At 39.4% G+C, this 12,315-nt stretch overlaps 1 protein-coding gene across 1 annotated transcript; it reads left to right on the top strand.

The window, feature by feature from the left end:
* Positions 1-9,219: 9,219 nt before the first annotated feature.
* LOC146451568 (uncharacterized protein KIAA1958-like) lies at positions 9,220-10,908 on the top strand. Its single transcript, XM_085098812.1, has one exon. It carries the CDS (start codon positions 9,246-9,248, stop codon positions 10,446-10,448), a length of 1,203 nt encoding a protein of 400 aa, XP_084954938.1. The 5' UTR covers positions 9,220-9,245; the 3' UTR covers positions 10,449-10,908.
* The last annotated feature ends 1,407 nt before the right edge of the window (positions 10,909-12,315 follow it).

The following is a 12,315-nucleotide window of genomic DNA, read 5'->3' as shown; positions in this document are numbered from 1 at the left end:
CAATTAAACAGAGTTCTCGGCTCGTCTTGGAAGAAACCACTTGAGAAAATTAAACCGAGCTAACAAATGAAATGCCTCGAGAAATTTTCTCTCTCTGGTAGACAAAAATATGGAGGTAGCTAGTACAAAGCAATTACTTTCAGAAACATTACAGCTGGCTGGAAAAAAAAAAACGTTCAGTATCATAACAGATCCAGAGTTCTTGCAAGCGACAAGGCACTAGATGCGTTTGTCAAAACACCGAGGAAAGATTGCTTGTGCAGTAAACAAAGAAACACTCACCCGAGAAATTGTTGAAAAGCTTTTCCAGTCTGTTCAGCTCGGCCCTGGGGCCCGTTTATCGAAAGTCCCGGTAACTTACCGGGCCCGTTAAGTAATTTGGTAACAAATGTGAAAACATGAAAACATTGGCGAAGTACCATGTCTGTAATCATTGTGAAATCGGCGAAAAAACATTTAAAAATATACTTATCGGGCCAGGTAAGTCACCGGATCTTTCGAGAAACGGGGCCCGGGGGCCTTCGCAACTTCAACTATGATACTCTTTGGCTTCAGCCAGTTTGAGACTCCAGGCTTTCTGCTATCAATGTGTTGAATAATACTAAAACAATTATCCTGCTCAATCTTGCGAAATATCGCCTGATTTTAGCCTACTCGGCCCACGGCCTTGTCGGCTAAGTACCGCGCAATTTCGCAAGATAATTGTTTTACATGTAAAAATATTTTCGCGCCAAATGGAGGCTCAGTTATAAACTAAATTCGTTTTGAGACAGCATTACGACTTTATCTTGTCGGCTAGTTGGGAGAAAATATATTCCGTGTTGGGCGGAGTCCGAAGCGACGGAGCCCAATACGGAATATATTGTCTCTCAACGCCGTCAATATAAAGTCGTCATGCCGTCTCAAAATCGAATTTAGTTTTAAATCGCGATACAGACATTTTGTTGCAGGAGTAAACGGATAAAGTACAAATCGAGCGCTGATTGAAAGAGAAATTCTTACTTCAGTTAAACTGTAACCATGGTAATATCCGTGCGCGAAATTTTTTCTCGGGGCGGGTTATTTGAATTTTTGGCTTTAACTTTTACGTCAAAACAAAGATAATGCAAAAATTTACAGTCCATAAAGCACCTACCATTGATGAAATAGACGAGCTAGTAGGTTTGAACATTTTACCAGCAAATTTTATTGAAAAGTTGTTACCGCCGAGATATAAACAACAACATGAAAACAGTGATGAATAAACCTCATAACCAGAAGCAAGAATAAAAAGAGCAACCATACTAGTACCCAAAAACCAAAAAAACAGAGCATTGTTATCCTAGCTTAGATGCTTTGGAAATTTAGAAATTTGAAAAAAAACCAAGTGGCAAAGAATACTGTAAAAATTACCGAGTCTGCCGTTCGACTCTACGACAAGAAGATCAAATTGACAGACCTGAGCCATGAAATAAGGACGTAACACATCGATAATACCGATACTCGATCAAGATCGATTCAAATCGATATTAATCGATATGAATTAATCGATTAATATCGGAAATCGATAAAAATCGACTGCAAGATTATTTGTGATAATCGATATTGATCGATTACTTTGCTTAATCGATTGATTATTATCGAGTAAAATCGAGTAATATCGATTTATCGATTAGGTTTCCGATGATCGATTTCGATTGATGTGTTACGTCCTGATGAAAAAGAACGCGGCAGAGCTCTTGGAGCAATTTTTTCTGGAGATAAGAGACATCCGGAAAAGAAACAGATCCTTTTACTTTGAAAATGCCATAATTTATTGGAATTTAAGCTAATTGTCATTTACCGTGGCCGCTTTTACACCCAAGAAAGTCTTTTAAGTAAATTTCTCTTCATCGAATTTATAATATAACAAATTATTATACGGCAAGGTAGTCTTGAGGTAAATCCGCGCGTTCTGATTGGTTCTTTCTTGGTCGGGATTTTACCATACGGACCGTTTCCATTGAAACGGTCATAAGTCGCGTATTTTTGTTTACGACCGCAGCGGCAAATTTGAAAATTTGCAGCTAAAACTGCGAAAAGAAAACCTGAAAATACTTTCATTCTTCGCAGAGAAACTACCCAAAAGACTGATTCCAACATGGACGAAGAAGAATATCATTTACAAAGCAAATTTTGCCATCCCGAAGATCTAGAAACCTCTGAAGCAGGCATCAGCGAAAGCCAGGAAGCCATTGACGATTTCATAAACAAACGGAAAAGTGAAAACACAAAAGGGAGACGTCTACTGATATGAACACTCTACTCCGTTTTGTTGGAACTAATGGCTTGAATAGTCAAACAATTGAAAGCCTACCTGTGTCCGAGCTTGACCACCTTTCGTCAATTTTTTTATGAACGTACCCATTCAGGAAAAATGGTGAATACGAGCCAGCAATATTTTCCAGTTTTCAACGCCATAAAATACAGCGATACTTATCTGAGAAGAAATATCCATTCAACATACTCAAGGATAATGAGTTCGAAAAATCGGGAAGAGTTCTAGCTGCGAAGAACAAGTCACTTGTTCACGAGCACAACAGAAGAAACAGAAACAAGCTGCTGGCCGCTCAGGCGATTGACGAAAACGAAGGAGAGGCAGAAGAATTCGGCGACTCCAATCCAGTTGCACTTCAAAGAACTGTGTAGTGGTTTTTTCTTCCTACACTTGGGTTTCCGAGCCAGAGATGAGAGCGATGAGGACGATTGACTTAAGGACGGTGCCTACTATTGTTACTGCGCATTCGTTCTGCGCATCGCGAGTTACTCGGGCTTCCTATGAGTGGTGCCTACTAATACAGGGATATTTTTGCGCGGTTTAAAACTATACGGGAAAAACAGAACTTACCAAAAGCTTTTGGTATCTCAAAAAAAAATTGGGGGTAACCATGTATTTTTCAGAGATAATTAAGCTTCAATTGAGGAAAAAAAATCCCATACATTGCTTTATATTGGCGTTTTTTAGAGATATTAAGAGTTAATGTCAGTAAAAATCAAAGAAATCGTGGCCACGGTCAAAAAATTGATTTCGCTCATACTTTGTCAGTTTGAAGGCCTAGGTAAGTAAGTAAAGGATATAAGGTTAGTTTTTTGAAATATTCCATATAACGGCAGAAAACCGCCAAAAACGGTCACCCTACCGGAAGCTCGGATTTCACCACGCGAGAACTCGAAATTTTACATTTTTCAGTTTCTCGCTACACAGCCATTTACATAGCTGTGAATCTTTCTTTAGTATAAGTTAATACATTGATTCTTCCTCAATCGAAACATAGTAATTATTTTCATCTCTGCTCGTTTGTGAGCGAACTGAGCTGGGATGAAGTGGACACACTTTTCCCTATCACGCAAAAGTCTAAAATAATCCAAAATCAGCATAAAAAAAAGCTGACCGGTAGTTCTTCAAATCCTCTGATACTTTGACAACAGACAGTTCAGTCATTGATTTTTAGGTGTACGCTTTGAAATCTTTAGGATCTAGTAGAACTTTTGCACGAACGCCGATCAAAGTTGGACAAAATTACAATTCAGCGCCATTGAAATCTACAACGCCACGTAACAAGGCAAAATTGAATAAATTAACTCCTCGGCCAAAGTTCGTATAAAAAAGACTTAAAACTATTTTCAACGCTTAAAACGTTGTATAGTAGTAAATATATTGATGTTAAATATATTGTCTACACGGGTACAACAAACCAACAAACACAAAATTACCACTAGACAAAATTAAATCTCACTCGCTCCCCAATCTGTAGTGTCCACGAGCGACTTGGCTACAATAACAAAGAGATATTTACATCCCTTGGTTTAAAATAAGTCATATTTTAAAATATCTTACTAAACGATTTGCCAGATTTCCCGGTGAACTTGCTGAAGAAATAGAATATAACTTGATAGCAATACAACCTGGAACAATTAAATTTAATCCTATTAAGGATGAGAAGCTTTATCATCCTTCGATAGCCAATCGGAAGTAACCGTTCCCACGAAAATTGCATCGTTCTCTAAATAACCAAATCTACATATCCATAGCTCTGAAACATCTAAAGCCCGAGTTTATTGTTGGGTAAGTTCACAGACATACAGAACAGCGGTGTCTTGTTCGTTTTTAACTATTATCGGTGGGATTTGCGTGGGGATTTGCGGCGGAGACGAAAGCACTAACTCCTCAACTTCCGTCACACCACCCAAGGAGTGAAAGTTTCCGGAGTTGAAACAAAAGTAGACTTGATTTTGGCAAGAATTCGTTTTTTTAAAAGCCAATGAATTTATTGGAGATGATTGTCTGTCCTATTCATCGTGCCAGGTTCAGCATAAAAGTAATTTCTGCACCATCCCGGAAGTTGTTTCGGGTCGCTCTGAACGAGCTGTGGAAAGTAGCCGCATTGGAAAAGGAATATATTTATGCCAATCCATGAAGTTATTAGAACGTTTAAAACAGCACGTCCCAGTTGTCTCAGGTAAATAACCAGTTATAGGATGTACTACCAGACAGGAACTGTATCGAATGAGTTTTGTATTCTCTTCCTTCCGGTGACACGAGAATATACGACCATATATGGAAAAAATCGTTTATTTGAACAACGAAGAGATTTAATTTATGTTGGTGATGGTCATTTTGTTACTTATTTCTTCATTCTGTTATCCAATCAATCATCATAATGAACAATAATTATTATTCCAAGAGCACGCGTTCGATATGAGGACGAGAAAAGAAATCTACAGGTCCCATGTCTTTACAGATAAAATTTCTTCAGTACTTTCTGAGACCCTGCAGTTCACTTGAGCCGATAGGCCTATACGAATGCCACAGAGCTAGCGTACTGAACGACATTAAGGGACTAATTCGCGCGAAAGGCACGTGAGTAGCAATGACCTTCAGACTTTGGCGGCCATTATCCCTGACTTGGAAAAGTTTCCAAGCATTAATGTGACAAGAAAGTCAGCCCTCGCCATTCAATTGAGCGAAAAAAAAAAAACAAGGAAAAAGAACAAGCACTAATACGAAATTGCTGACTGACTTATTGACTGACGTGATTCGGGGAAAACTTTGAGAACGCCTTAAATGAACGATGCCGTCAAGAAATAGGACATACCATCTGACAGCTAATTTGTTGGTGACCTAAGACCAGTGCAAAAATCAGAGCTCAGATTTGCAGTGGGAATTTACATCCAACTGAAAATGCCTTTTTTGTCGAGTTAATGGGCTTAAAAAATATTATGACCTGACCGGGATCGGGATTGGACTAACACAGCGGTCGGGGTTACGGGACTGAGAGAAAATTTTGTCCAGGATGGTGGGATTGCAGAACACTATTGGGGACCCTAATGGTATTTAAGCTAAGCTAAGCTCATTAAGCTAATCAAAACCCTGGAATTACATTATACAATGATCCACTTTTTAATAACAAACCTTATTAAAAACTGAATCATTGTATAATGCAATTCGAAAGATTTGATTGGCTTAGCGGCCTTAGTATATGAGCTATTATACCATGGACGAGAAATGGCGACCATTAAATTGTCTGCTGGTTATTCTTGCACAGTGAAATCAGTAAGATCTAGCAATATTTCTTGCGCTTGTTGGATATGAGATGATTATAGCGAACTCGGCGCTTCGCGCCTTGTCGGCCATCTATCATCTCATATCCAACGCGCACTTGTGGAATAATTGTTAATTATTTCATGACTCCCATGTGTTATGTAAGCCAACATTCTGGTCTTTGATTAAAATAGTTCATTTCAGCTTCGCCAAAAAAACAAAATTCCTTCAGAAAGATATCAACAGAAAAAAAAAGGGATGGCAAACTTCATGAACTGGAACAAATAAATTCCTTTCCACAGCTGCCTCAGAGTGACCAGAAACAAGTTCCGGGAAAGTGCAAAAAATACTTTTTAACCTTCACGACAAGCTAAACAGATAGTCATTTCCAGTAAATCCGTCGCCTTTTGAAAACACTCATTCTTGCCAAAATCAATTCGCATTTCACATGTGCCGAATAAAACTCGAGAATTAACTGGACTTGGTTGTGTCGGTACGCTTGTTACACTACGTGGGTGGCGTGACGGAAGCTGAGGAGCTAGTGCATTCGTCTGCGCCGCAAATCCCACCGACAATAGTAAAAAAAGAACAAGACATCGTTGTTCTGTATGTCTGTGAACTTGCCCAACAATAAACTCCGGCTTTAGATGTAATGTTTTAGAGGGGGAATGAGTAGATTTGGTTATTTATAGAACGATGCAATATTTGCTTTTCGTGGGAAAGGTTACTTCCGATTGGCTATCGAAGGATGATAAAGCTTCTCATATTGTTCCAGGTTGTATTGCAATCAAGTTATTTTCTATTTCTTCAGCAAGTTCACCGGGAAATCTGGCACATCGTTTATCAAGGGATGCAAATATCTGTTTGTTATTGTAGCCAAGTCGCTCGTGCGTGACACTACAGATTGGGGAGCGAGTGAGATTTAATTTTGTCTAGTGGTAATTTTGGTGTTTGTTGGTTTGTCGTACCCGTGTAGACAATATATTTAACATCAATATAGTTTTACAACGTTTTAAGCGTTGAAAATAGTTTAAAGTCTTTTTTATACAAACTTTGGCCAAGGAGTTAATTTATTCAATTTTGCCTTGTTACGTGGCGTTGTAGATTTCGATGGCGCTGAATTGTAATTTTGTCCAACTTTGAGCGGCGTTCGTACAAAAGTTCTGCTAGATCCTAAAGATTTAAAAGCGTACATCTAAAAATCAATGACTGAACTGTCTGTTGTCAAAGTATCAGAGGATTTGAAGAACTACCGGTCAGCTTTTTTTTATGCTGATTTTGGATTATTTTAGACTTTTGCGTGATAGGGAAAAGTGTGTCTACTTCATCCCAGCTCAGTTCGCTCACAGATGAATAGAGATGAAAATAATTACTATGTTTCGATTGAGGAAGGAACAATGTATTAACTTATACTACAGAAAGATTCACAGCTATGTGTATGGCTGTGTAGCGAGAAACTGAAAAATGTAAAATTTCGAGTTCTCGCGTGGTGAAATCCGAGCTTCCGGTAGGGTGACCGTTTTTGGCGGTTTTCTGCCGTTATATGGAATATTTCAAAAAACTAACCTTATATCCTTTACTTACTTACCTAGGCCTTCAAACTGACACAGTATGAGCGAAATCGATTTTTTGACCATGGCCACATTTTTCTAATTTTCCTCGATTTTTACAGACATTCACTCTTAATGTTTAATTATCTCTGAAAAATGCGTGGTTACCCCCAATTTTCTTTTTGGATTCCAATAGCCCTTGCTAAGATCCACTTTTCTCGCATAGTCATCAACCGCACAAAAGTACTTCGGTAATAGTAGGCACCGTCCTTAATGCTGCTTCTTTTAAAGTTGAATATGATTTTCACAGCAACCTTTTCTTGATCCGTACTTTGGGATGCGCTAGTAAATTTTCTGGGATCGACGAAACCCTTTTGTGAGTTTCAAAAACAAACCGCTGCTGTTAAGATTTTCGTCAAAGTCCGCTACAAATCGTTCTTGAAGTCTTTTCTATAATTAACATGACTACATGTAAACGTTCAGTAAATTTGTTTTCAAACTCGTGGTACCGTAGCTTGTTCTTCCTGGGTTGCTCGCGTCATCCGACGGAAACCCTTTGAATTCAAGTGACCGGAAGTGCGTTTTTATAAATAAACAAGTTTGATCCCAGTACAGTGCCATATAATAAACTACTTACTAACCTAGCTTGCTCGAGCCGTACTGGGGAATATTGGCCCTCGGTCGTTTTTGTACGGACCGAGCGCGTACTGCCACGACCTCGGGCCAATATTCCCCAGTACGGCCCTCGCGCTCGGTTAGTAAAGCCTGCCGCACACTTGAGGAAAGAGCTGAGCAAACTGCCTCGCGAGGCCAAGCATGCAAGGCAATCGGCTCAGCTGTTTCCTCAAGTGTGCGGTTGCGTTTTCGTGAGTTTTTTCGCCTCGCGAGGCCGTGAGGAAAATGTCTATCATGTTTGATATTTGAGATTTCGCCTCGCGAGGCGAAATTCTCACGGAAACTCAACCGCACACTTGAGGAAACAGCTGAGCTAATTGCCTTGCTTGGCCTCGCGAGGCAGTTTGCTCAGCTCTTTCCTCAAGTGTGCGGCAGACGCGGGCGTAAATATGTTTTTGGCCCGACTCAGGCTCATTTTAGCCCGAGCCGCAGGCGAGAGCTAAAATGAGTTCTGAGAAGGGCCAAAAACATATTTACGCCCAACAACATCAACTCTATTACTATTATAATAATTTCAGAGGGCATTCACAAAAGGAATCAAAGACAGTACAGTAAGCGATCGCGATATCTTCCGTGAACGCTGCCGGAATTGCGTCGGCGTTTATTTTATTGTACAAAAGCTTTCGTTGTCACAAAAACTTAAAACTTTGGCAGAACACCGCAAATTTTGTCAAAAGAATCTTTGTTTCTAAGTTTTTAAAAGGAAAAAATAACAGAATTTTGTAAACAGCGAAGAAATAGTCTCTTACGACTGTTAAAATTAATTGTGCAATTGCTTAACTGAGCTGGTTTCGCTCAAAGAAGACAAGTTATATTCACCTCGCCTCCGGCCGTGGAGCTACTACAGGCATTACTTCCACCATCGCCCTCGAGTTTCTGTATTAAAGTCCTCTTCATCTAGCTCAGACGACTAAGAATTTGCTTCTTCGTTTGGTTTTCCATCGATTTTGTAGCTCAAAACAATCTCTTTGCAGATGGCAGCGCTTCCAGTCAAGCAAACAAGAAAACGGCGCGAACAGTTGAATGGGTTCCAGTTCTAATTGGCTGGCTGCGTTATTTTCTTCTTTCTTATTGGCTCAGAACAGCGGGTTAAAATATATTTTAGTCCGCTGAATTCTTCGTTTTAACCCGCAAAATACGCCGCAATGGTCCGCAATGCCCGATGAAATTATTTTTATTATATAAAATTTAGTGGTATACCGAGTGATAGCAAATCGATAAAAGCGCTTTATTATATACATACCGAGATTTACGCGCCAAAAAGCATCGAGATAAAAATAGTCTCTTCGCGCTAGAGAAGCCAGCTGATTGGTCATACGATTTTTTCCACTAGTGTAAAACGACGTATCGACGCTCTGATTGGCTATATCATTATTTTCACTTGTGAAAAAGACCGTGTCGCTCGCTCGCCGCTCCTCTTGACTGACAAATTTCTTGTTTTGAAAGGCGAGACGAGACAAATGGACGAATTGACTCCTCAAGAGCTGAACAAGTTTCTCAGCGAGTTCCTTATAACGGTTCGCAAAAAAGAAGACAACGAGGAATACGAGCCTAATTCCTTAAGGGCATTCTTCGCTAGCTTTGAGCGCCATTTGAAGAAAAAAAACTATGGACTTTGCCTTATGAAAGACGTCCAGTTCGAGCAAACTCGGAAAGCGCTTCAGTCAAAGCAAAAGGATCTAAAACGGAAAGGCAAGGGCAACAAGCCTAATGCTTCTGCTGCTTTAAGTGAGGAAGATGTTCAAGTTCTGTATGAAAAGGATCTCTTGGGAAGTTCCACGGCAGAAGCGCTTTTAAACACTGTGTGGTTCAACAACACAATCCATTTCGGGTTACGAGGCTGCAAGGAGCACAGAGAAATGTGTTGGGGAGACGTAAAACTTTGTCAAACTTCCACAGGGCAGGAGTACCTTGAATTCAATGAAAGAGAAACCAAAACTCGTTCAGGAAACGATCCTCGGAATGTAAGAGCCATTACACCGAAAATGTTTGCTGTGCCGAACAACGAGAAATGTCCAGTAAAGGCCTACAAAGTCTACGCAGAAAAGCGACCCGCGGAAATGAAAACCGACGATGCACCGTTTTACTTGGCAGTAAATAATGTAAAATCTGGCTCCGGCAAACCTTGGTTCAAAAAAGCTCCAGTCGGTGTAAATAAGCTTAATACTTTAATGAAAACAATGGCACAGAAAGCCGGACTCGGGCAAAACTTCAAAAACCACAGCGGCAGAAAAACTATGATTCAAACTTTAGTCAACAACGACGTGCCGCCAACTGATATTATGCAACTGTCAGGACACAAAAACGTTCAAAGTATCACTAGCTACTCTACCGTCTCACAGAAACAACAGTTGAACATGTCTCACACTCTCACTGGACTGAGTTCGGGAGAAATAGCTCCACAGTCTGGCTCTTGTATTCCGGAGAAAAGAAAGCACGAGTTTGACGAACTCACTTATCCAACATTTCGTCCAACGTTTTCTCAGCAAAGCAAGCAAGCAGCACAGCAGCCCCTTTCTCTTTTTTCAGGTGCTGTTATAAGCGGAGGACATATCAGTGTGGCAATAAACACTTTAAATCAATCGCCCACTCTTTCAGTGCGAGAGGAAAACCCTAGCAAAACTTATAAAAGAATCAAACCTCTTGATTCGGATTCTGACTAGTGTTCGTCAATTCAAGCATGCGGGTTCTGATAAACAACAAAAAATGAAGGCTCCGGTTTTCACTTCTGTATTTCAAATTTTGAACTTGCGTAGAACTATTTCGACATATTTTCAGGATGTCTTATCTTATTCTAACTAGTTCTGCCTTTTAACGGCACTTTTGCTTGATAATTTGGATGTAAAGTATTTTACAAGGAAGCCATTTCAGTGCAACTCTCGAACTGTAAGGCGGCTTGACCGCGCGCTGTTTTCCTTTGAAAGAAAATAAAGATATGTTTATCTTTGAGTTCTTTTCGCTTATGAATCTCGGTAAGTATATAATAAATAAGTTATTTCACGTTTAGTTCGCCTGTACGATTTTTATTCACTCGTTGTGTAAAACAAACTCACTCGCTGCGCTCGTTCGTTTGTTTTACACAACTTGTGAATAAAAATCGTACGCGCTCACCAACCGTGAAATAACCTATAAATCCCGCCAGTGGCGATATCACTTTTATCCACACATGTGTGATATCATTTTTGACCAATCAGCTCGCAGTATTTTCGCGCGCTGTCAAGCACTTGTGGTTTTCCGAAGGGTTTTCCGCCGTTTCGCTGTCGTTTGGTCTTTTGGGAGTTTTGAGTTGGCCTTTTCGCGAGTCGAAGTTAAGTTTATTCCAAAATGGAGACAAGCACAAGCAGATTTGTCGAGATGACAGATAAGAAACCGATCGAATTCGTAGAAGAACAAGAATATCCGAATACAAAGAGGAAAACTGCGTACGACGTCGAGTTGTGTGAGGGTAGTTGAAAGCAGCGATGAAAGCTAGGACGGTATGTTCAGATTTACTTGTTAGCAAATTTCTAACCATGTTTAATATGCCATTAGTTTATACCAGGGTCCTACCTGTTTATACTTTTTCTATTTTTTATTTATTTTCTTTGTGGCATTTTCGCTTAAGTCTTACTTTGTATTGACATAAATCGGCCTGGTTTACGATTGATACAAATAAACAACTGACTGTAAGCTTTTGTACTCAATTTCAAACCTTAGTTTTTGAAATAAAGAGCAAACACTGGCAAAGCATATTTTGTTGTATTGTGAGGATTTCATATAATAAAAAGAAAATTACATGGTCGCTTGGAGATACGAAATTTCTCTTCTCATGTTAAAGAATATTTCACTCGTTCGCTGCGCTCACTCGTGAAATATTTTTCAACACTCGAAGAGAAATTTCGTATCTCCGCGCGGCCATGTAATATCCTCTATTTATTCCACTATTATGCCATTTCACCAAATAAGGTCAAGAGAACGCGCAAAATATGAGACCGTAATACACTGTAGTGTCCCGGTTTGACCGGTTTACAACAGAGCGAATACGGACGGAAAAGGCAGGAAAAGGAGCAACAATGGCCGAACCCACCTTTGACTTGTTTGGGTCCCTTGGACTTGAATTTTTAGAAGACAAACTCTTAACAGAAACAGACTATTTAACTCAACAAACAGAAACTACTGAAACAGGTGGTGTTGCTGCAATTACTATATTTATTTATTATTATATTACATTTCAAGGTCCATCAGTGTGGAATTCCATTGATGAAGATATTACATCATCTTTTTTGTCTTTATTTAAAAAGAAAATGAAACACTTAATCAAAGATTACTAGACATCTGTACTTCGATTTCGATTTTGTAATTCTAAGGTAAGAAATAATACTGTTTTGCAACGTAAGAATTATAGTCATTTTAATATACTGGTACTTTACTTTACTCTGTTTAACTTTATTATTGTTTATTTATGTGTGTTTGTTCTTGTGTCCTTGACCTTAACATTTAAATATATTTTGTTACAGCTGGCTGCCTGGCATTTTTTAACTTTTAGGTTAT

This window comes from Pavona decussata, unplaced genomic scaffold, assembly GCF_977016875.1.
Source record: "Pavona decussata unplaced genomic scaffold, jaPavDecu1.1 SCAFFOLD_386, whole genome shotgun sequence".
Classification (NCBI taxonomy): Eukaryota; Metazoa; Cnidaria; class Anthozoa; order Scleractinia; family Agariciidae; genus Pavona; species Pavona decussata.
The sequence above is the reverse complement of the archived record's forward strand: the minus strand, read 5'-3'. Positions and strand labels throughout refer to the sequence as shown.

Excerpts from the sequence above, each read along its gene's own strand:
- LOC146451568 (XM_085098812.1), top strand. The coding sequence starts at position 9,246 with ATGGACGAATTGACTCCTCAAGAGCTGAACAAGTTTCTCAGCGAGTTC.